The 23839-nt window shown below is 37.2% G+C and overlaps 5 protein-coding genes across 9 annotated transcripts; 1 reads left to right on the top strand and 4 right to left on the bottom strand.

Annotated features, from left to right (window-relative positions):
* Positions 1–80: 80 nt before the first annotated feature.
* LOC142978531 (phosphotriesterase-related protein) lies at positions 81–4589 on the bottom strand. The gene is made up of 6 exons (XM_076123011.1): positions 4312–4589; positions 3550–3804; positions 2775–3032; positions 2156–2320; positions 1467–1684; positions 81–493 (listed from the first exon to the last, which is right to left on the bottom strand). The coding sequence occupies exons 1-6, from the start codon at positions 4331–4333 to the stop codon at positions 353–355; spliced, it is 1059 nt and encodes a 352-aa protein (XP_075979126.1). The 5' UTR covers positions 4334–4589; the 3' UTR covers positions 81–352.
* A 127-nt stretch (positions 4590–4716) lies between these two features.
* Positions 4717–6994, top strand: LOC142978529 (dynein axonemal assembly factor 4-like). 2 transcript variants are annotated; one of them, XM_076123009.1, is made up of 3 exons: positions 4717–5673; positions 5985–6184; positions 6469–6994. In XM_076123009.1, exons 1-3 carry the CDS (start codon positions 4767–4769, stop codon positions 6700–6702), a joined length of 1341 nt encoding a protein of 446 aa, XP_075979124.1. In that variant the 5' UTR covers positions 4717–4766; the 3' UTR covers positions 6703–6994. The 2 variants fall into 2 exon arrangements, 1 of the variants encoding a protein (XP_075979124.1); XR_012959766.1 differs by lacking the exons at positions 4717–5673; positions 5985–6184 and adding an exon at positions 6191–6364 and having other exon boundaries at positions 6469–6609.
* A 113-nt stretch (positions 6995–7107) lies between these two features.
* LOC142978528 (uncharacterized) lies at positions 7108–9806 on the bottom strand. The gene is made up of 2 exons (XM_076123008.1): positions 9612–9806; positions 7108–9250 (listed from the first exon to the last, which is right to left on the bottom strand). Exons 1-2 carry the CDS (start codon positions 9701–9703, stop codon positions 7168–7170), a joined length of 2175 nt encoding a protein of 724 aa, XP_075979123.1. The 5' UTR covers positions 9704–9806; the 3' UTR covers positions 7108–7167.
* A 242-nt stretch (positions 9807–10048) lies between these two features.
* Balat (Beta-alanine transporter) lies at positions 10049–14147 on the bottom strand. Of its 4 annotated transcripts, none has more exons than XM_076122721.1 (8): positions 14058–14147; positions 13310–13513; positions 12644–12839; positions 12050–12308; positions 11492–11741; positions 10912–11297; positions 10535–10713; positions 10049–10452 (listed from the first exon to the last, which is right to left on the bottom strand). In XM_076122721.1, the coding sequence occupies exons 2-8, from the start codon at positions 13510–13512 to the stop codon at positions 10108–10110; spliced, it is 1818 nt and encodes a 605-aa protein (XP_075978836.1). In that variant the 5' UTR covers position 13513; positions 14058–14147; the 3' UTR covers positions 10049–10107. The 4 variants fall into 4 exon arrangements, with proteins under 4 accessions (XP_075978836.1, XP_075978835.1, XP_075978837.1 ...); XM_076122720.1 differs by having other exon boundaries at positions 13310–13553; positions 14058–14145; XM_076122722.1 differs by having other exon boundaries at positions 13310–13531; positions 14058–14138.
* A 1225-nt stretch (positions 14148–15372) lies between these two features.
* On the bottom strand, positions 15373–22612 carry LOC142978520 (uncharacterized). Its single transcript, XM_076123000.1, has 9 exons — positions 22413–22612; positions 19925–20038; positions 19458–19574; positions 18983–19131; positions 18331–18492; positions 17864–17970; positions 17412–17523; positions 16469–16619; positions 15373–16063 (listed from the first exon to the last, which is right to left on the bottom strand). The coding sequence occupies exons 1-9, from the start codon at positions 22569–22571 to the stop codon at positions 15863–15865; spliced, it is 1272 nt and encodes a 423-aa protein (XP_075979115.1). The 5' UTR covers positions 22572–22612; the 3' UTR covers positions 15373–15862.
* Between the last annotated feature and the right edge of the window lie 1227 nt (positions 22613–23839).

Here is a 23839-nt window from a genome sequence, read left to right as displayed (position 1 = left end):
ATTCGTTTTTTATTTGACATACCGATTTTAGTATTAATATTAATAATATTATGGCCAGTATTACTTTTGAATAAGTATCGGTAACCTTATCTAAGACTCAATATTGGCAGTTGTTTTTATACATGAATAGGTTAAAATAAAAGTTATTGGTTAATGTTATCCGTCACACACCCCGCTCAAAAATTATCCCTTACTATTAATTTTTCTATTAGATGGGTCGTGACACTGTTTGAACTTGATGTTTCAAATAATAAATACTGCAGTTTAGGTAAAAAGATTCCTATTTTAATTATGTTTTTTCATAATAATATCTTAATATCGGCATAATATTATACACCATAAACCCATCGATTTAATTCTTAATCTCCAACCATCTTGCGGGGTTCTCGATGGTAATTTTGTCTATGACTTCTTGCGATATTCCTTTAATAGTTTTCATCTTTGGCAACACATTGTTTATGATGTGGGAATACCCGTGGCCGCCGTAACGAATCTGTAATTAAAAAAAAAATGATCCTACAATACCAAAGTAGTATGCAATAATTTTGCTCAATACACTAATCCTACTAATATTATAAATGCGAAAGTTTGTGAGTATGTATGTAAGTATAGATGTTTGTTACTCTTTCACGCAAAAACTACTGAACTAATTACGATGAAATTTGGTCTACTTTTTATACCGAACTTCCCGAGGGATCGGGATTTACACGGGAAGGGTTTCCACGCGAACGAAGGGCGGCCTCTAGTTTATAATAATTTTAATAATGTTGAAGCAAAAATTACGGTCGTAGAATTTTTTTAAGAAGGCAGTCGCTTATGTAATTATTTAGAGCTTGCGACGGTACTTATTATCACAAAGCAAAATTTGCTTCTGCTCAAACATGAAATTCAATCACAATGTTTGTAATGATAAGAAACCGGTGCGATCTGGTTGAGACGCCAGGGGCATTATAAAATGTGATATAAGATAACTGATAACAGAACAACAGATGTACACAAGTATTTTCAATAAAATTTTCCTTGTTTAGTACTTTCCTAATTTTGTTGCTATAAATGTACCTATTATCTTGAACAGAAGCTAAAGATATTTTTGAAAACTTAAGTGAAGATTGAATTTTGAAATGCTTTATGGTTTTCCTCACTACAAATATACTCTTCCATTCACTGCTGAGTATAGGCCTTTCTCTCAGTACGCCATCTTTTTCGGTCCTGCACTTGTTTAATCCATTGCAGTCCTACACATTTCGCGATATCTTCCGACCATCTAGTTGTATGCCTTCCTTGCGATCTTCATCTTTACGCATAAAAAAGGCCAATTGTCCTAATACTAGTCTAGGATCTTCTCCCAGAATAAGGGTGGAGTTAGGCACGAAGTCCACTTTGCTAGGCAATTGCAGGAGTCCTTTGCGTACCTATACGAACTATTTCAAAGTTGGCACCATATTTATATTTTTACTACTACTCACCAGTCTATGTTTCGTATGTATATCATGGGACATCAGTATCTTGTCGTCTCTGCCGTCGTTCACCAGCAGGGCTATTTTGTCCATCCGCTGCGCATCGCTCGGCATGTCGGTCGGTACACTCAGCTGGTAGTACGACACTTCGCAGCCGAACAGATCGAACTGACAGTACGTGCCGAGTTCCGCGAATTCTAATAGTTTGTCGTCTTGTAGAAGTGTACCTAGAAATGAAATAGAGTTTTGTAGGTAGTCAATTTGACTTCAGGATAAAAGTCACACATATTTTACAACAGCAACCAATTTTTTGCAAGGCGACAAATAAAATGCATTAACTGAGGAACAGTCTTCACTCTGCCTTACGGAATAGCTACTATCGATATACATTCGATCAGTCTAAAGTCATGTAGGGCTGGACCCTGGAACCTTTGAAAACCACAGAATTCCATGCCCAGGAGATCAGCTAATAACGAATTTTTCAGTAACATCAACAAATAAATATGAAAAGACATGAAACTTTCCGGTCCTAGACCATGACTATGAGTTGATGCAAAGGCTCTGAATTATCAAGTTACACTGTCACATAGATGGAATAAGTAATTGTTAAGACTTTTGCCTATTCTTTCGCATACCAATCTTCGGCAGTGGAAATACTAAACAGGAGAGTTCACAAAGATCTGATATTTTCTACTTACGATCTAAATGCGACATGACGACCTTGTCTTTAGAGCCGCCAGCCTCGAGATAAAGACGTATGATCTCGAACGGTGAGTCCGGGATCCTGTGCGGGTGGAAGCTCACTCCACACTTCAGTTGAGGCTGCAGTTCACCCGCCGCGATGATTGCTTTACGTTCGAAATCTGTGATATAACGGGAAAAGAAAAGAACGTGAGCCAGATAGAACATACAAATTGATAAAAGATGGATCTTGAAAACTTTTAGGTGTAATCTTTTTGCTATGAAAAATATATTGCCATTGACTAAAACAGAAATATTTTTCCACCTTACGCCTTCAGTGGTAATGCTTGTTTCAATTCTTCACAATGGATCCATGTCGATTGAAAGGTAGTGCAAGGGGTGGGATTCGAACCCAACTCTCGGTGTCTACTATACTCCATTAGCCGGATAATACATTTTTCTCTTGTACCTTAGATCCTTACTACTACACGGAATTTGTACAATGCATCTAGCTAACGGGAACATAACCGACGGCTAGTCGACTTTTTGAAACAGACCAGAGATTTTTCTACCAGTCACATACCAGATTTGATCCATGCAAAAGTGCATTGCACCACTACAAAAACCAGGACCTACCTCTAAGCGGCCATACGCTAGCAATCTCTCCCAAAAACCCAGCTTTAATCCCTGGACCTTCAACACATCCTTCCGTCACTTCCTTCAACATATGATTGTAGATATCTTCTGTGGACTGCTTCAGCCACGTCAGTTCCTGTGTATCGGCTATGTAGTGTCCTGTGCCGGCTACGATGTGCACTCCGCTTTGTTCTGATAGATACTTGTATCTGTTCACGTTACGCTTGATGCCTTCTGTTGTGTTTTCTGCTATAGTGCCTAGAAGAAAGAAGAGTTTGCCTTCATTGTAAAAAAAACTCATTGAGAATCATTCTTGTATGATAGTTTTTACCAGAATGGATACAAGATCTGTTTAGTTTGGAATCAGAATCTGATGGTCGTATTCAAGTCCAAAGATATTTATCAAAGAAGGACAACGAATTACATACAAAACTAAGTACCAGGTTATTATGTTAAAGATCCCACATTGATTTCTTTCATTGGGGAAAGGGAATCTACGACCTCGAATTTCAGTTCAAAGAAAAAAGGAAATTTTTTAACGTAGGTAAGTTAAATAATCTTTTGAAGTAGGTACTAGGTACCTAGTTATTTCTCCGTCATCATGAATTTACCTATCTCAAGAAACCGATAACGTTAACGTACTTTATCAAACGGCTGTCAGAAAAATCTCATCCTCACTAAAAGTACCCGTAAAAAAAACATCTTTCTAAACCATAAAGTCCTAAGTTGTAAGTACTTTACCATTAAATATACCAGTCTAGTGGCTATTACATACCTCCGCCAAACTTCTTATAAGCAATCAGATCATCAAGAACAGCAGAATTCGCATCTGTATCATCAAACAGTAGATTATAAGGCGAACTGTAAGGATACTGCCGAATGTATCCAATCATGTCCAACGTGTACGGCAACCGCTTGAACTTGTCCGCCAACTGCGTTGGAGGGTCCGAGTAGAAGTGAGAGAAGTCCATGGCTAGATGCTCGTGGGTAAGAGTCCGGCCTAGGACCGATGGACTTACGTCCCCCAAGACTGTAAAACAAACGATTTTTATAAATTTATACCTAACCGAAGGTATACAAAATATGACCGCGTAATTTTTACATTAATATTCCCGTGTGGCAAATTTGACCGGGCGTAGTTACCCGATTACTTTATGCATATTTAATTAGGTTTACTAGCCAAGTTTTATGATACACTAACACAAGTTCTTTGAGATTAACAATTTCTAAGTCTCATAATTTCATATCCTACGATTTTATTCAGAAAACTAGGAAGGTAACTAAATCTTTTCTACATTAGCAATTGCTAAAGACACGTCCTCTAGCTGCCGGCGTCTTCAACATGAACTAGACTTCAATCAATAATTAAAAAACATGCAGTATAACAGAATTTTATTTATATATTATCATTGATTAAACTTAAAATAATTAAACTGTATAATTATTATCGCAAACAGATTAATATTGGTTTAATAAATGTTATAGACTATATAAATAGGAATAAAATTAAAGGTAATGTAATGTCAAAAACACTAACCAGTTTGCACTTTTGCAGTCATCGTGTTGTTCGCAGCGGCTAATCAAACGAGCAACTAAACTTGTTCTCCCAACAACCTTGTAACTAAATAAATGATATCTTCTTATCACTATCACTTAACAAAACAAAAACAAAGCTATCTATATTTACTTCAAATTTATTTACTTTAAAACAATTTATGTAATGCTAGTAGTCTTTATTTGTTTTCGTTTAAATGCACAAATCACGGTCGTGTATCTACCGGCGTGTCTATTGAGGTCAGATAAACTACTAAATATGTGTGAATGAGCAACCAAACTATAAATAATATATGTTGTTTTGATCGCCCTCTGCGTGTAACGATACGCAATGGCGCGCTTTTTAAATTGAGCGCGTTGCTATAGCAACGAAAATATTGTTATTCTGACATAAATAATAACTTGATTTAGTCGCGAAAGTGTTTTGATTCTTCCAAAATGCCTATACTAGTAAAAGACTATACGTGGTCTCAATCAAGTAACGTGGTGCACGTAAGAATCCCGCTAAACCCAGTTAATCATGAGAAAGTCGATCTTTTTCCTACTGATAAATACATCAAAGCACATTTTAGTCCTTTCCTTTTCGAAGTATTTTTATCACACGACGTAGATATAAAAAACAGCAAGTGTTTGGTCAAAGAAGACATGATATTATTAGATTTATTGAAAAGAGAGGAGATTGAATGGAATAGTTTAGAAAAGGAGTTGAGTAAAGAAGAGAAAATGAAAGTGAGGCAAGAGGTCATAGAGAAATGTCAGGAAGAAGCGAAGCAGGAGTCAGAAGATAAAAGAATAAAGAAGAGTCAGCTGGAAAGGTTTACGGTGCAGCAAGCTATGGACATAGACAATAAACAGCATGTGTTGATGGACTCTAGGCGCGATAATGCACGAAAAGAAGCCATGGACGCATTGGAAGAATGGAGAGTTAACGCAGACGAAGTAAAAGATAAATTGGCTATAGTTTCACGTCCTACGCAGAACGGCGTACAAATAACTGAGCTACCTCCATCCGATGACGAGGAAGATGATAAAAACAAAAATAATCTTACAGAGAAAAAAGAAAAAGTTGATATTCAAATAGAAAAGACAGCGGCTCCTGCAGTCACACCAAAGAAAGCTAATCGACCTCAGACTCCAAGGAAACCAGTCAAAACGCCAGTCAAGTCAGAATTTGTGGAAAATAAGAAGCAACAAGTTGAGAAGAGAGTTTTACCAAGGTTAAGACAGAGGATGGACTTGGAGATCACTCATACGCCAAGAACGTTCCCGACGCCGAGCAGAGAGTCGCAAGAGCGAGAGGAACAGGCTTGGTTGAAGAATATAACGTTAGCAAGAAGGGCAACTGGTAAGTTTCTTTGACTATCATTGCTACATCTGCCATTTTTCTTTCCTAAAACCTACTTTATTTTTCGCTCAACATTTTTCGTTTGTAGTTTACTCGAGTAGACCGGTACCTAGAAGGCGATTTAGTAGATTTATCAAGTCTGAACAAGTAAAACGAACTTAATAGAGTTGATCCACAGTTTCTTATTAGAGTATTATTATTCCTGTCGATTGAACTGGAATTTTATGAGTATGGTTTAAGGGTAGGTAAATATCTCCATTGATTCGCCTGGCGTACTAAAAGAATACAATGAATGTTCCATATTTGTTCAGGTTTCGTATCCGAAGACCTTCGGCCCGAGGAGCAGGATCCCGAGTGGTGCAAAGCCAAAGGCGACGAGTTCTTTCGCAGCGGCAATTTCCTAGGCGCCGTCAGTGCCTACAGCCACGGCATTACGCTCTCTGACAAGCTACCGAGCTTGTTCGCCAACAGATCCGCTACACATTTCGCTCTTGGCAATTTTAATAAGTGTGTAAGTATTAAATGCTTCCAGTCCCACATCTAGTCTAAACTCATGGTCGATCAAAGCTTCCTCTCCACACGTGAAAGGTTGGACAAACACTTGGACTGAGCGTATTGTGTAGGTGGGATGCATACGAGTCCCTAGACTTTGTGAATTCGAACCACTGAGGAGCGGAAATTTTCATGTCATGTACGATTCTATATCACTGATTTTAGCTATAATGACCATTGATTCAGTGTTATGTTATCCATTCATCTACGTGTACAATTACTACACCAACTACCTGTCTCCAGGTCCAAGATTGCTCTACGGCCCTAGACCTGATGAGGCCTCCATGCGAGAGCAATCGACGTAGTCGCGCTAAATGTATAGCTCGACGCGCGGCCGCTTTAGCCAGACTTGGACATCTGAACAAAGCGATCGATGAAATGAAAGCAGCCGCTAAACTGTTGCCGGATGACGAGAATATCAAGAAGGATATTTATGATATGGAGAGGGCTTGGGAACAGAATCCTGATTCTGACTGAGGACTTTGAAATTGTGTTTGGTATTAATTTACAACTAACGTATTTTATGTTTGGCTTGCGAGTTCTAAAATTTATACTAAAATGAAATCGTCTCTCCTTTTTGAAGCTGCAAATGATGTCTGTTCAGTTTGGTCACAGTGCAATATTGTCTTATTATTTATGTTGATGTCCTAAGCTATTTATTTTTTAACGTTTTGTTTTCGAAATACCTGATATTTCATAAGCAAAGTTATGTTTAGTATGTTCATAATTATTTAGTTCATTGCATAATATTAAAACATTACCAATTTTTTGAAAACTAGTTTTATTAATTTTAATTTTATACATTTGTCTAATGAAACCTAAAATTATTAAACTACAATAACATGGTGCTACTACTCACAATGGGCAATAGAAAATACAAAATATCACAACAGAAACTTTATAATAATAGGAATAATATTATAATACATTAATTGAATGCATTTACTCTTCTGTTATCTTAGCAGGTTGTTTGGGCAATCCAAGATTTTTGAGTAGAGCATGTGGGGACGGATCTCTGCCACGGAACCTTCTGAACACCTCACTGGGATGGCAGCTGCCTCCAACAGCCAAGAATGTATCCCTATACCTCTTGCCTACAGTCAGAACATCCTTGTCACCAAGTCTAGCTTCTTCAAATGCACTATAAATATCAGCAGCGATCATCCTAGACCACAAGCGGCAGTAATACGCCGCTCCCCACTCCTCAGAGAATATCTTAGTGAATGAAAGAGGATGTGAGTCATATTTGTCGAAAGGTAACGCATGGTACTTTGGCCACATTTCCCTCACAATATCTCTCCAGAAAGCCTTCTTCGAGTGCAGTTCTAAATCAAGTTTGGATAGATATAATTCCTTACACAAGTTGTAACCAGACATGTGACCTCTAATGTTCTGCAGATTCTTTACAATGTCATCGGACAAAGGTTCTTCAGTATTGTAGTGGCCACTCACAGCCCTGATTGTGTGAGGGTCGTACAACCAGTGTGTCATAACTTGACCACATACTTCAGCGGCATCCCATTCTACATTAGACAATCCAGCAACTTCAGAATAATTGGCTTTGGTTAATAAATGGCGCAGAGAGTGGCCAAACCTTTGGAACAATATGGCAACTTCACTGAAAGTCAGTAAGGATGGTTTCCCATCTGCTGGTGTTTGGAAATTGAATATCAAAGCTGATAGAGGAGTAGTACCGGTTGATGTGCACTTATTACGGATTGCAATATGCCACCCAGCATCATCATAAATGCGTATTTTTTCATCCTGTCGTGCGTAAGGATCGAGATAGAAGTTAGCAATGGGTTTGTTTCCAGACTCATCGTAAATATCGTAAAATTTAACATCTTTGTGCCAAGTGTGTGCTCCGGTCTTCTCAACTATTTGTATATTAAACAGTGTGCTGCACAAGTTGAAGAGGCTGTTAATAACTCTTGGCAGAGGGAAGTACTCTCGAATCTTGTCTTCATCAAAGCCATACAATGACCATTTTTGCTTCCTCTGCCAGTATGGAATGTCCCAATGTTCCAATTTGGCATCAAAACCTCTTTCTAGCGCATACCTTTGTAGCAACTCAATTTCTGCATCTTGCATAGATCTTGCACTCTCTAGTAAACTATCCAAGATGTTATTAACATTTTCAACTGATCCTGCCATTTTGGTCTCCATGCTCATGTCAGCATAAGTCTCATAGCCCAATATTGTTGCTTGTTCCCTTCGCAGACTCCTAATATTCTCCAGATTTGTGGCAGTTTCAATTTCCTTGTTCACATAGCCTGAACATCTTTGTACATGAGCCTGCCATGAGTTCCAACGCATATCTCTGTCAGGACAGTACTGCATGAATGGCTCATAGATGTGAGGTTGCAGAGTAACTTTCCATGGTCCTTTATCAGGGTCTACACCCATTGCCATATCTTTGATCAGACTGGGAGGGAACTCCCTAATCAAGTTTCTGTCTTTAATAGTGCTTGTGAACACCTTATTTGCAATATTAACTTTGTCTCTAAAAACTTGTCTTTCTTTCTGTAAGCCATTGAGAATGTTGTTAAGTCTCTCTCGTTTAATTCCTTTGACATCTAAACCGTTTAGTTTGCCTTCAAGAATATACTTGTTTAGGAGTCTCTCTTCTTCATCTGAAAGTTTCTTCAGGCGGTTCTTTTCAGTGACAGCAGCTTGGAAGATAGGGATACTGTTGAATTTGGTTGCTCTAGCCTTGTGTGCTCTCTCATGTAGCTGGATGTATGACTTTGTAGGCATGAGGGAGCTATTTCCTAAGTATAGAGTCTTTGCCATCCCCCATGTTAACTCTAGTTGACTGTCCAGCTTCTCCAAAGGCTTGAATACATCAGCAAAAGCATTCTTGCTCTCAACTGACGAGTGTTCTATCTGTCTCACTCCATTTTCATATTCCAAACTCTGTTTGCTTATGGTTGCAATGCACTTCTCTATAGTAATATCATTGAATTCTGGCAATCCATTGTCTGAGAGTAAAGTATTTTCTGCATCTTCACCTATTTCTGGTATTCTGTAATAAAGAGCTGCGTTATTACACAATATTTTTGCGACTATATTTAGGTTATTTTTGTGAGCTCAAATAAAAACAATATGACAATAATGAAAATAAAGCATGAAAATAGTTACAAGTAAGTAAATCGTCTAATAAACTTCAATATTACGTAAATTAAGGCGTTTCTTCATGTCCTAACCCAAAACAGATTAAATTTTATGGAGCTGCTACTATTTTTATTTACAACAAACTAAAACCATGAAACCTACAGGTAACGAAGTTGAGAAGAAGACGATCCCGTTTTAATTGAATAAACAGATTAATTCTGTAATAATATTGTATTTAAAAGATAAAGAAACAAAAATCAATGATAACTTACAGCACTACGTATCCAGCATTGCGTTTGTTTTGGTAAAGTTGCCTTTTTACATTTCTAGCGACTACATTACTACGTAAGAATGATAAAGCCATAATTCAATATTAAATATTTTTGTTTATTTCATCAAGGAATAAATAATTATTTCCAAAAGCCGCACATAAAATAGAAATACAAGTGACAGCTGATAGCGACATAGACAAGATATTTAGTAATATTTTACTTCAATACGTTTCAATGTCATTGGTTATGGTTCAAATATTGAGCACGTAGTTTTTCAGCAAAGCATTTTAGTAATATTTCCTACTATATAGAATTATATATTTTTAATATAGTTATGCAGTTACTGCTAATAAGATATGTTCAATCCTGATTCGTTATTAAATTTGGCTTTATATTGAGGAGGTTTATAATATAGGTTGATAAATAACAAAAAAATCTACAAAGTTTTAATCATTTACTTACTACGCAACATTAAACAGAGTTTAGGTACATTTCATTACTTAACTAAAATGAAATCAACTTTCTCATTATCTTTTTCAATTACGGCAGCAATATTATCCCCTAGAGAAACATTCACCATTTGGCACGAACACAGAGCATTGCACGAGTTGCAAATATTTTGTTCAGCGTTCGTTTCCTTTGCATCTGTCTTGGTATTAGTTTTAGTTTCTCTAACAGGAGGACTGCAACAGAAGTCTGTATCTAATCCCATTTTTTCGCCATCTTCTAATGTTTGGGGAAGATGTTGGTTGAGGGTTTCTGGTAAGAGTAAGCTGGCAATACCTCCGGCGACGAGCAATGCTCCCATAATTATTAAAGGCAATACCATTATATCGGACCCCTGTAATAAGAAAAACATTAGAAAATACTGCTTCTAGAGTAGGTATAATAATAACAATTACCAAAATATTTTTCTGACTTACTAAATAATTAACAAGCGGAATGAAAATAGGTCCAAGCATTCCCAGTACAGAGCTCAAACTCATCCCAAGACCCCTGACAACAGTGGGATATAATTCAGACGCCATCAGCGGTAGCACGACGAATGATGATGATATCCCCATTTTGCCAACACAGTATAATGCTAGGGTGACATAGGTTTCTGTGAAAAAGAAAATTAGGAATACCTTCAATTAAGCTTTAAAGTTTTTTTTAATCCATAGGTATAGTTAGTATTGTTTCTCATTTCATAAGAAGGAAGACAAATGTCGTCTTGCGTTTCCAAGAATATTATCTTGCATTTAGCGATGTCCAGCTAATGAAATAATTTCGTACTTAGTAGATATAGTTAGGAACTTACCGTGTTGCACCAAAAACGTGGTCAAACACGCTACTCCACCAACGACCATGCTCATACATAGCGTCCACCTTCTTCCCAGTCTTTCCATCGACGGCCACAAGAATAAATAAGTTGGCAACTCCACGATACCCGCCAAAAAGAAATTTAAAAACTCATCTCCACCCAAAACTGGCGCGTAATAAGACAGTCCCACATAAACACTGGTATTTGTAAACCAAATAAAAGTTATAATGATAGTCTTTTTCCTCAGGTTTGGTGTTCTAAACAAATCCAGGATGCCATATTTCCTAGACTTCGCTTTTTCAATGTCCTGATTCAATTTGTCAGTTTCGTATTTGCGGTGAAGTTGTACCATGTAGTTGGCCGGTAAGGATTTGCCATTTATCCTGAAAAAAAGACGAAAAGTTAGATCTCCATAATCCTCTACCAGTTTAAATACTAAAATTACAGCTGTATTCATATATTATACACGTAGAATTTCGGAAGACATTTCAATTTGATATAATATCTTATTTATCTATCGGATAGTCTATAGATAGAAACCAACAGTAAGCTGTAGCTATTTTATATTTTGTCTTACCTAGCCATATTCCTCAAAATAACTTCAGCTTTCTCAAACTGTCCTCTCGCTAGCAGCCACCGTGGACTTTCAGGCATCGGCCACAGATACAAAAAGAAGCAGACAAAAGGCAGCGTGGTAGCGAGCGCTAGATGTCGCCAGTCTCGCACCAGGTAGAACACGCCCGCGAGCAGAATCAGGCCGGTAGAATACGCGATGTTTGAGAGTATTGTACAGAGAGTTCTGCACTTCGGACCCACTAGCTCTATCGCTGTTCGAGACAAAGACACAATGATTAATTGACAAAGTTAACATTGTGAATTCTCATACGTAAATATGCTTCGTTCGAGTGAAGAGACCAAAAATCAGCCCTTGTTTGACACCCAAAAGACGTTATTTAATTTTGTTAAATCGATTCAAACATCTTATTCGTTCGCTAACATTTAGGCACGAAGACTTTAAATAACGTTATGATTTAACGCCATGCTTGTCCTGAGCCTTTTCCGCTTTATATATTATACGGGTCCGTAAAACTAATTTTATCAATTAGGTACCTACTCGATATTGCAGACTACTTACCTAAAACATAAGGTGTAGTCATAATAGCAGGTACAGTGAACCCCACACCGATTCTATAAATGATCCAAATCACGTAATTCTGTGCGAACGCTGTCGCAACTCCGAAGATACACTCAATGAAGAGGTAGATGAAGAACGAGGGCTTTCTCCCGAAGGTGTCCTGAAGGTAGCCGAAGATGTAGTTGCCGATGATGCCGCCTACTGCGAGGAGGACCAGACCGAGGGTTGGGAGAAAGTCTTTGTTGCAGACCAGGCTCCACTGTGAACAAAAATTGTTAAGAACTGTATATACTTAACAAAAATGTTTAGATTTTTTTTCATGATATGTAAACATAGGACGTAAATTTGAATTCTTAACAAGGTCGACAATAGCCAAAAAGGGTATGCAAGTCTAAGGACTCCTCTACAGAGCACATGCAGCTCAAGAAACCTGCCAGCCTAACGGGGGGTCAGACTTAGTGTATATTATGTTTTTGCTTCGATTCTTTGCAGCAAAGTGCAAGTACCGTCTTGAGTATTTGCACAAAAATCCTGTTCTATCAATAAAATATCACAAAATAATTTTATAGGCTATTTCCCTCATCATGTATTTACCTCAGTAACCACAGTACTCTTATACACATTCCTGTTAAAATTCCACCCATTAGAGCAGGGAATTATTTCTGCTGTAGGGTCTCCGAGCGCGGCATCATCCACACTCCTGTAGTTCTTGGCTATTTCGCTGTAGTTCAGTTTGTACATCGTGCATTCGGAGTACTGCAGGACTCCATTCTTCAACTCCATAGGGATGCTGGAACCGAGAGACTTATGTAAATCTAAATAAAACAAGGTAAATATGTTATTTGTTTAACGGAGGTAATTCCTGTAACTGCCAAACTATTTTTGGAATCTCAGCAGTATTTAGTCCCTCGCATATGTTAAGCAGCTGCGTCATTTCGAAGTTCAAATGCAGAGTATCTCATCACCAAACTCGAGAAACAAAAGGAGACCACGGCCGTTAAAAGAAAATGGACAAGTGGCGCAGTGGTTCAGGTTGCCACGCCGATACCACTGCGTCAGACGGTCGTGGGTTAGATTCCCACCCGGAGCAATTATTTGTGCAATCCACAAATAATATTATTGTTTCGGGCCTGGTTGTGCTTTGTGTCCGTTGTTTGTATGTTTGTATAAGTCTCTACAACACAAAAGCAATTCTTAGTGCGGGAGTTGTCTTTATTGTAAAGGAAAAAGACATTTTTCGTGAAGCATAAAGTTAGTTACCTTATATTCTTCACCAGATTGACATCAGAGATAATATCAAGCTCGGGCACTCTGCACCAGTGCTCGACACTGGCTGCCATGAAGAGCTGCGCGTACGCGTGGAAGCCACACGGTATGACAGCAGGCAGCAGCACCAGGTATATCACCAGCTTTTGGTAACGGCCGAATGTGCCCACGTCCTCGAGAATCGCGTCGAAATCCATGCTGAAAAGTTGACAAAACCTGGACGAGGGTACCGTACCTACTGTAAAATGGCAAAAACTATTTATTTTAATCGATAATTTAATGACCAATCAATTCTTGAATTACGCTAGCTTCGATGTGGCCACCTCATGACCCTTTTCTTCAGATGGTATTTAAAAATTGCCTTAGTGGTTAAATAAGATTAGTATGCTATTTTTACAAGTCTTAAGGTGGTTTGAGACATAGGACTGACCGAAGTGACTGCTAACAGCATGATAAAAATAAAAATAAAAAACAGCTCTGATGAGGCTCATACTTAAATTTCTGTAATAATAACGCAAAACTAAGTCCACAGCCCACACCTGAGCAGCAACAGCAACGTAGTGGAGTCAATTCTCAACTCCTCTTTTATTCCGAGAGAAGACTTGAACCCAGAAGTGGCCCATTAGTAGGCCAAAATTACTCATTTGAATAATGATGTCATGTAAAATCATTACTATTTTTTCAGTTTCTATTATAATTATTTATTACAACATTTAATTACCCTTATTTAATAAAATCTTACCTTTGTTCTTATTAATCGGTAGGTATATTTCAGAGATGGTAGACCGCCATAGTCCAGTCGATTCACGGCACCTATTGTGACTGTGGGAGTGCGCGAGGTAACTCTCATACCTACTATTTACGAGACCCTAAACACTGCCGCGAATACAGGCTGATGTTCAAATTATCTATCATTGCATTTATAATTCTAACACAAACCAGTACTTTATAGATATTAAGATTTGACAATTTCTGAGGAATTTTACTGAAGGTAAAACCTTCAAGAGAAACTGGTAGGTTTTTGCACACAGGTGGAAATGCCTGTAGTCTATAGAGAATAATAATAATACAAACATGAGATTCCGGAACCTCTTCAGAAGATTTACTGTTGTAATAAACGAATTGCAAAGGCTTGTCAATCTCTGACAAACTTCCGAGCCACTTTACAATATAGCAAAAGAATTTTATAACATGAATTTTTAGCTTTTTAGGTAGTAAGTACTATCGGGGACCGGGGTTTTTTTCTACCTCTTTTACATGCTTTATTCCATATGATAGTGAGATCCGAAGATGTCGTATTCGGAACTTTACACTCAATCATGTCTTTTCACACTTAATTTTCCCACCTGATAGATCCTACTTTCTACATAATTTTAATTTCAGAAATATTGGCATAACCATGCTTATGACATTAAATTTTAAACCTACATACATAGGTAAGTCTCAAAATCGTTAAACAGCATCTGTCATTCCATTCAAGCTCACACAGGATCTATAAAATCAGCCGCAACACAGAACTATTCTTATCCCAACGATAAAATCAGCACACAAAAGATTCTAGATTTAAATCCCTGCATGTAGATAAATTGGGATGCGCGTGTGCAATTATCCCATTCGCCGTGGTCAGTCAATTCGATTAGCGACATAATTGGACATAAGGACCGTTCCCTGCCCAATCAAGGTCGGGAACAAGCCACAATACGACCAGAATTTTATCCATTGACGACTACATACCAACAAGAGTAATTTAAAGCCAAATAAAACGGGTAATGTATTTGGTAATGATGTTGAAAATCGTGTGGAAGTTGGTCGTGGTTACTTTGTCATGGTCAAATTTAGTATTTATTTTATTAAGTGTCCTATAATTGATTGAGTAAGGGGTCTACTTTTGTTTGAAAGTAAGGTCGTGTGTGAGGAAATGTGAATCAGGATCCACTTAACCCTATTTCGTTGCTTCATATTGTTCCAGAAAGTTTTAACAACGATTAGGTGTAGTCAGAATTTTAAGAGATATTTGTGATGGAATAAAACAAACCGTTAGTCAAAATAAATAAGGTTTTATTTATTAAAGTATAAAATGAATAATATTACGGTAAATTATGAAGTTCAGTCGGAGACAATGACATGAATCAAGTTAAATATTTTAAAAGTAGGTACTTATACTAAAATAATATCTTTATCTGAACTATCGTCATATCGTTATCATAGGTACCGTTTGACAGCAACTAATCACCGAAACGTACCTCTATAGGTATTACTAGTTTTATTGATTACTATAGTAATCAATGTCTTCTGCTATTTTTCTAAAAAGAGTCATTTAAAGAAGGATTCAGATTGTTTTGTACCTTACTTTAACAGGGTCTTGAATTTATAATGTGTGGCTACTATTTATTAGGTTGACTCAAATAACCTAGCCTTGATTCACTTATGTGTAAATTAGAAGTCATAAAATAACGTAAAGATATATCAGAGTATTTCCACAAACATTCTACACCTTCGATAAAATTCTTTAACAGCGCCATCTACCGACAGTATTGTAGAATTAGTTTAAATCTTATGGCACATTTTGCGGTACCACTCGGGGTCGGTCTTGGCGGCAGACTCTGGTCTTCCGTCCTTGTGTCTGTAGTGGAACTCGGATACTCCCCGCCCCGGGACGCTGTTCACGATGAACTTGCAGAAGCGCTCGCACATGCGCGCGTCCCAGTCTGATGATACGTAGTGGATGGACTCGTATTCCACTAACACCTGGAAATAAAAATGTGTATATTCTAGCTTAATTTTATCTTGCAATTTTTGCATATAGGTATGGTAAATAGGAATCTTTAAATTCTAATTAACAATTAATATTTGTATAGCATGGGAATCGAACCCATGACCACGTCAACCGTCTGTCATCGACCAAAAGCATGTTTCGACGTAGGGTTGACAATGTTCACGCTGTTTAAAGATGCGTAGACATTTGAAGACCGCAGAGAACTGCAGACCGCAGAGAGCTGCAGACCGCAGAGAACTGCTGACCCCAGATGACTTTAAACCGCAAACGGTATCTGCCGCGACGGTAGCAGTTGTCTTTGAAATCAGTCACAAACCCATACTTGCCGTTGCTTTCACCTGTTATCTGCACTTATAACCCCTATTATAACTAGTTACCTGAACATGATACTCCTGGTCACCAGCGACGAAGGTGAAGGCATAGTCTCGAGGCGCGATGCCGTTTTCTCCGTGTTGATACAGCTTCATATCCACTGACTTGACTGCCAACACCTCGCCGTTTGGTAACGCTATCTGACCTACTTCGAAACTGTAAATAAATAGCAATATTATTATAGGTACGTATATAATACTTAGTATCGTTTAAAATATTTAAGTATAAATATAAATATAAATATTTTATAAAATATTTTTATAAATATAAATATAAATAAATATAAATATTTTGGGACAATTCACACACGGTCATTTGATTCCAAACTAAGCAGAGCTTGTACTATGGTAACCAAATAACTGATAAACATAATACTTATATACTTCTAAATACATACTTATATAGATAAATTAACATCCTGGCTCAGAACAAATACTCGTGCTCATCACACAAAGATTTGTCCCGGGTGGGATTCGAACCCACCACACGCGGCGCTACGGTTGTTGCGGCGAGGTGACCGCTTAAACCACTGCGCCAAACGTGCAGTTAAAGTATTCAATTATTTTCCGAATATTGTTTTTATTTTGCTACCATTTTGTGTGAAGGAAATGTTTAGGGACAGTCAACTAAGGAAATATTCGAATTGTTGTATCCCTATTTTGTTTAGCAACACTGAGGATAAATAAGTATTATGAAAAATGTATTGCATTCCGGATAATCGGAAGGAAAACATCTGATAACATAGAAACAAACTATAGTCCTACGTGATTCATTTATATACTGGAACCAGTGTATTTATGTTTCATAATAATATAAGTAGTTTATCGCACATTACATGGGATTAATACCAGCCATACCTTCAGGTATACTTCTACCTACTCCTTCAGGTATAACATACCTACGTCGTGTATGTTTAAAATAAGTAGGTACATAGGTATAACCACTTACTTGGAAGCCGTGGATGGTTGACAAATGACTCCAACACTGATGCTGCTGCCGTTCTCCAGGAAGATGTGGTGGAAGGCGTACCGGTGCATTAATGTCCAATCGCGTTTGTGGCCTGAAATTATGATATTAAGATAATTAGAAATTGGTCTATAATAAACCAAAAATTACTTTTAATTTTTGTTTTTGACTTTAATAAACTTAACTTTGAATAGGTTTTTTAGTTGACGAAAACAGCGTTTTGACATCGAAAAGTGATATCAATTTCAGCGCCAAATAAAAAAAAAATACAGCTCGCTTTAAGTAAGTACATAAGTTTGTTTTTCAGTGACATTTATTAATGTCAATAAAGACGCCAAACTAAGCAAGATCTGCTTAGAAGAGAATGTTTGGAAGAATAACGTCCAACAAGGTTCTTTGGGAGAAACGATATTATCAAAAGAACGATGTCTCACCAAAGCTATGATCTCTGAAGGAAGGTAGTGTGTACTCGAAGGACTCGTTTTCGATCTTGAATTTACATTTCAAGGTGCCGAACTGCTCATAGTGTGACTGGTGGGCTCTGAAAAATAAAATACCAATGTAAAAACAAGCAACATTTTCAAATGTTTACTTTGTACGAAACTTCACCAAACCTTCACGGTATTAAGACGTTTATGTCAATTTACATTTAAAATAAGCGTACTATTATGTGTGTGTCGATGCCAAAAATCTAAAAATGTATGTGAGATACCAAATACGTATCTGTAATTTTGTAAAACAATAGTCTGCGTATTATTTTTATAGTTAAAGGGTTTAATAGTTAAAGGCGTTCGGGTTAACTACATGCAATTAAAATATCGAAATAGTACAATACTTTTTCTTAAGCCCCCTAGTTGCGAGAGATTATACGAAGTGTATTAGATATAATGCTTGTCCTTACGTCTTGAGTCCCTGGAAGTACTCCCTGCTCCACTTCTCCTTGGCGATGGACCTGATGACGGCGGGAGGGTGCAGGTCGGTGTCGAAGTCGAAGGGCTTGCTGGTCGCGTTCCATTCGCCGAAGAAGTCCACGTCTACCATCTTGTCCGGATCGTTCTGATACCTAGAGTCGGAGACCAGGTATATTAGTATATTATATTGTTTGGTTATAGTGCCAGTCGGTCTAAGTCACAAGATTCGTGTTTAAAGTCATGGGTGTGTTAAAAAATTATCGCTTGTTCTAATGGTGAAGAAAAACATCGTGATTACACTCTACATGACATAGAGTTCCTTAAAACAGTTCTTGAATGGATGCCTAACTCGCACATAGCTAACGTTGTGGACTCTAGGCCTAGCCCCTATTATCAGGAGATCCTCATCTAGCGCTGAGACAGTATTGAGTTAGATTTTTTTTTTATAGTAAATAATAAAATAATAAATGTAACCCATTACTGTCCCACTGCTGGGCAAGGGCTTTGAGTCCACCACGCTGGCCAAGTGCGGCCCGGGTTAGGGACTTTTTAATAGTAGCACTAGTTTTTGTGCAAGTCGCTTAAAGACTTTTGACAAGGTTTTATAGCTCGAATATCATAATGTAGCAAAGGGTTACTCACCACATCTGCCCCTTGTACGACACGGTCCACTTGGCCATGGGAACGACGGGCGTGATCTTGATGCCCTCGGCTCCAAACTCACCGATCTGAGCTCCGAACAGCACCGTGTCGGGTATCTTCTTACTGCATAACAGACCTTTGCCGGGAAGCTGATGAGACGAGAGATTAGAGCGCAAGTTTATGGGAACTTTAGAATTACTACAAATAATATTGCCTATTGAATTGCGTTAGACTTGAGCCGCCACATAGAGGATGAAAACCGGTTACATCTCAACTTCAGGCTACTCTACCCTTACTATTCTCCCCAAATGGCTTTATCTGGGAAATCGTAGGCTGTATCAGGCATCTTTAAAAACAATTTAACAAACAAACGACTCTGATGAATGACACCCCAGGAGTGTACTTTTTGTATCGAAATCAATATTTTTAATACTAGACATTAAACTATGCTGAAATTCGTGTATGGTTTTCTTACCCCAATATAGAAGAGTCCGTTGCACATGCCCAGTGGTCTTCGCTCGCAGCCGGCGATCACGTACACGCCTTTGTCAACTTCCGTCTTCGATGATATGAAGAACACCGCGTCGAAAGCCTGCAACAGTATCGTAATACAGTAAAGTAAGACCCAACCCCTCACACTGGACCAGCTACGTTGGAGGTGAATGGGAGCAGCTGTGCGAGGGTTTTAAAAGTGTTTTGGTGATAAGTGTGCATTAAACATACTTAATAACCACTTTGAATGTGACATAGGTAATAGAGATGGGAAACCTTGCATGCCTAAGAGTTCTTAATATGGTTCTTGAAGGAGTGCAAAATTTCCAAGTTCCGTTAGTCCGGCTTGATAGACTCATGGCATTCCATTACGCGAGAAGATCCGAGACGACAGTAACGGGTTCTTATTGCTTTAAAATCCTGCATAATTGTTTGTCTTGCAGTACACACCTTGGCATCATCGCTGAGTGGCTGTGCTCGGTCCATGGCGGAGACATCAGCGATCGCCTTAACCCCCTGTCCAGCGTTGCCATCGGTGCCTGCTGCCGAGTTCTTGCTCGAATACTGACAAGCATAATAAGATGTCAATATAATTTTAGAGGAAAGAGTAATCGTGGTCGTCTGATATAGGGAAATTTCTTGTAAGAGAATGCCATCAGGCTGATAAAACAAAAAAACAATTGATCGCGCCTTAGTCGTGCTTTCGAAGTTAGTTTAAGTAAATTTTGGTAACAAAACTATGTTCTATAAATCTCCCGTATTTAAAAAAAAGCCTTATTCGAATCTTTAATAACAGCTGGATCTTAGATTACATTATTCAAACGTTATGGATTGAAATATCGGTACTGCGAGGGGATCTAACCCACAACAGTATTGCATTGTGTTACTGTTGCGTTGTCGTACATGCTGTCAAAAACAAAATCCTTTGATTTTTATGATGTACAATAAAAATTACAATGTTGTTATCACAATACTTATCAATGATACCAGCTGTATCGGATTAACACACCTGCAGACAGACGTGATAATTAGTTAATCTTATAAAATATAAAAATAAGTATTGCATATTTGTGACCGCAAATACGAGTATGTATATTATCTGTGCTTGTATCTTTGTAACAGGAAGAGAACACAATCAATCATTCAGCTTCTATTTGAAACTTGTGTCCTACAGTTTCTCTGTGCTTGACCACGCAAGTTTCACTTTTCCTATACCTACCTAAATGAACTGCATATTGTTTTTATTTGGGCACAAACGGAGGAGTGCGTTTCTACTTAAAATCAAATTTTATTTGTATACTAGCTGACCCGACAGACTTCGTCCTGTCAAAAAGATTTGTAATGTGGCAGTTTTTTTGCCTACGTATTTAAAAAAAATCTCCTGAACAGAACCTTCACCCTGGTGATAGGGCGTTGTGAATAAAAAATAATTAAATACAACATAATTATATAAGGATTTAAAAGTAAGCAATCGCTTTATTGTTAATCATGTGAATCATAATTATTATTATTATCATTGTAGTGCTTTGTGGTATACGATGTTTTTTGTTTGATTACCTGGCGCATAGATAAACAAATCTGATGGTTTTCCAACAGGAACAGGCAACATACAATTGACCATGTGAGAAACATGGGTTTTCTAGATTAATACCACAAACACTTAATGATTGCCCCTGGGACTTGTTTATAGTCATAGCAAAAGCAAGCCGCACTGGAAACTGTAGTCGTTTAAACTCAAATGGCACATCAGTCGGAATCATTGGGATGCGCGGTATGAGAACATCTTCTCCTTCATACTTTCCTTTGAGTATAGTTGCTTCTATCACATTGTTTAGTAATTTTTTTATCGCTAACCGTGTACCGTTGCAAAGACGCGGTTGGTTGATATTTCGCAACATTATAACCACCGATCCAACCTTTAATTGAAGATTGTGAGGTGGCAATCCTGGCAAATCCAGCGAGTTTAAAAATCTAATTTTATTTGTATACATACACGTATAAAGGAGTGTGGAAAGAGAAATTAAAAAATGTATCAGAAATTAACGATGTCTAATTTCGAAACAAGCATGGCGGGTTAATTTTGTCAATTTATACCAGTTCAATATTATCAAAACAATTACTAAAACCGGGTTCCGGGTAGCAATTATAATTAAGCATATTTTTAATTAGTCATAGATAAAAATATATTTTATGTAATTTGGTGATTACACTACAAATTAGATATTAGATAACTGTGGATAATGACTAAATAAATGTTTAATGTTGTCAAGCAAATAATAAATCGATGTGTTAGTATTTAAATAAATAAAATGAGGTAAAAATATTATTTTAACTATTTGTCCTTTGCCTTGAAAACATCGCAAGTCATAAAAACAATGTTGGCTTAATATTATGTATTTGGAACACGCAAACTAATAAAATTATTACAAAAAAGAGAAACCCTAATAATTGGTCAGTAAGCTCAGTTAGAGCTCAGTGAAAAATGTCATAAATCGGCGGCGCAACGGCATAAACGCGAAAGCTGCGAGCTTAGGTAAAACGAAACAATCTGTATTTTTTGTTAAAAATTACAGCCACTGTCGGATCTATGCTTAGATTCCTTACTAAAAGCATTTTCGTTTAGCATTTTTATACGGAAGACGCTAAGTCAAGTTTTTAAATAAATTTAGGTACCTAACGAAGTTAATTATAAGTTAACAAAAACAAAATCAACAACTGAAAACAGTATTAGTTAAACTAAGTAGAACTAGCCCAATCAAAATTTCAGCATTTAATTAACAACTTGGACATTACCAAAGTTAATTACAAGACATAATGAAGCCAGTAAAAAAGTAATTAAAAACGTAAATAAAAAAAACAACAGCTACTATCTATGAACACTATCACACATACCGAAAAGTAATCATTACTATCATTAATTTGTAATTAAAAATCTTACCTTTCTGAAGTAATATAAGCAGGCGAAAAGAGCATATTTTAAATAATACCACTTTCCTTCAACCGCGTAGATACCAAGGATCGGTTTAGGGTCTTTGGTTTTTAAGCCATAAATAAACAAAATTATGACAAAACTGAACAGGCCCACGACGAGCGACATGGTGGACGACCGCACTGCGAGTGATAAAGTTATTACGACAAATCTATGAACGATAACGTGCTAAGTGTCATGTACGGCGTACGCGCCAAATAACTTTGTGTCTGTTGATTACTAATTGTAATAGCAGATAGTAGCAAGTTGTTGGAGGAAGATAAAAAATAAGCGATTTGTAAAAGTGCAGGTAACGGAACGGCAAAACATATGCAAAATAAATGTCTATGAACGTATTCAATCTTTTGAAACCATTTTATTCTGAAACATGCATATTATACCATCGACATAATGACAATGTGGATTGTAATTCATTATTCCAACCAATTCTAATTGATCCCGTTAAGGTAAAACAAGAATTCGAAATATAGAAAGTTGTGAAAACGAAAATCTGAAGCTGAATGTAGCTTACTGAATGTACCTCTACATACCTACTCGAACGAATTAATTTAACGAGCTTTTTCAGGCATAAAAACCAGAAAACGGCAGAAATCAGGATTTGAACCCAGATATCATGACTTAACATTACCTCGTGCATACTATCTTGTTGAGGTTTTTTTTAAATAAAACCACATTCATGTCCAACTTTATAATATTTATTTATTAATATTTAGCTTTTTACATGTTCCGTTACATTGACTGCTGAAAAATCTATTATTTTTCAAGATAGACAAGTTAGATCTAGATTATAAATATAATATTTTGCGTTGTATAGCCCAAGTTTGTTACTATGTTTCATAATTTCGTATTGTCAATATATGGCGTACAATATCGCATTTATGGAAACAATCAAAACTGAGGTCACTATAGTATTTCGATGTGATTGACTTTCAATATAAAAAAAACGTAACACAATAAAAAAAATGAAATTATATATCTATGATAATTCCGAACCCTGCCGCTAAGTGGCTAAAGCCGTTTAAAATGATCGCCCATATTTAACGAAATTTGAAGGAAAGAGGGAGGTGTGAAACAGAAAAGGGAGGAAACGGGAAAGGGGGGAGGAGGGAGAGCAGGAAATATGAGAAAGACGCGGCTTAGCGACTTTACAATCACAAGTAAGTAAATTTTATTCAACAGGAACTGCCTGAAATTAGGAGCTAACCATAAGAGTATATTTGCACTAAATTGACCTCAATTTCGACGCGAAAATCTTAAATTTCCATAAATGTATCTTATTCCTTACATTAATTTCTAGACAAAATGTAAGCCCACGAAAGCGTTTTTACATCGGCTAATAATACTTCGAATGCCTATTTTCTTTTAAATAAGTAGAT

This window comes from Anticarsia gemmatalis, chromosome 14 (genome assembly GCF_050436995.1).
Source record: "Anticarsia gemmatalis isolate Benzon Research Colony breed Stoneville strain chromosome 14, ilAntGemm2 primary, whole genome shotgun sequence".
Classification (NCBI taxonomy): domain Eukaryota; kingdom Metazoa; phylum Arthropoda; class Insecta; order Lepidoptera; family Erebidae; genus Anticarsia; species Anticarsia gemmatalis.
The sequence above is the reverse complement of the archived record's forward strand: the minus strand, read 5'-3'. Positions and strand labels throughout refer to the sequence as shown.

Excerpts from the sequence above, each read along its gene's own strand:
- LOC142978531 (XM_076123011.1), bottom strand. The coding sequence starts at position 4,333 with ATGACTGCAAAAGTGCAAACTG. Across the intron at positions 3,805-4,311 it reads GACTGCAAAAGTGCAAACTG|TCTTGGGGGACGTAAGTCCA; the intron begins GTTAGTGTTTTT and ends TTTGTTTTACAG. Across the intron at positions 2,321-2,774 it reads TAGCGTATGGCCGCTTAGAG|ATTTCGAACGTAAAGCAATC; the intron begins GTAGGTCCTGGT and ends GTTATATCACAG.
- LOC142978529 (XM_076123009.1), top strand. The coding sequence starts at position 4,767 with ATGCCTATACTAGTAAAAGACTATACGTGGTCTCAATCAAGTAACGTG. Across the intron at positions 5,674-5,984 it reads GTTAGCAAGAAGGGCAACTG|GTTTCGTATCCGAAGACCTT; the intron begins GTAAGTTTCTTT and ends ATATTTGTTCAG. Across the intron at positions 6,185-6,468 it reads TTGGCAATTTTAATAAGTGT|GTCCAAGATTGCTCTACGGC; the intron begins GTAAGTATTAAA and ends ACCTGTCTCCAG.
- LOC142978528 (XM_076123008.1), bottom strand. The coding sequence starts at position 9,703 with ATGGCTTTATCATTCTTACGTAGTAATGTAGTCGCTAGAAATGTAAAA. Across the intron at positions 9,251-9,611 it reads AATGCTGGATACGTAGTGCT|AATACCAGAAATAGGTGAAG; the intron begins GTAAGTTATCAT and ends TCTTTATTACAG.
- Balat (XM_076122721.1), bottom strand. The coding sequence starts at position 13,512 with ATGGATTTCGACGCGATTCTCGAGGACGTGGGCACATTCGGCCGTTAC. Across the intron at positions 11,742-12,049 it reads GACTACACCTTATGTTTTAG|CGATAGAGCTAGTGGGTCCG; the intron begins GTAAGTAGTCTG and ends TGTCTCGAACAG. Across the intron at positions 10,714-10,911 it reads CACGTTTTTGGTGCAACACG|AAACCTATGTCACCCTAGCA; the intron begins GTAAGTTCCTAA and ends TCTTTTTCACAG.
- LOC142978520 (XM_076123000.1), bottom strand. The coding sequence starts at position 22,571 with ATGTCGCTCGTCGTGGGCCTGTTCAGTTTTGTCATAATTTTGTTTATT. Across the intron at positions 19,132-19,457 it reads ACGGACTCTTCTATATTGGG|CTTCCCGGCAAAGGTCTGTT; the intron begins GTAAGAAAACCA and ends TCGTCTCATCAG. Across the intron at positions 16,620-17,411 it reads CAACCATCCACGGCTTCCAA|TTTCGAAGTAGGTCAGATAG; the intron begins GTAAGTGGTTAT and ends ATTTATTTACAG.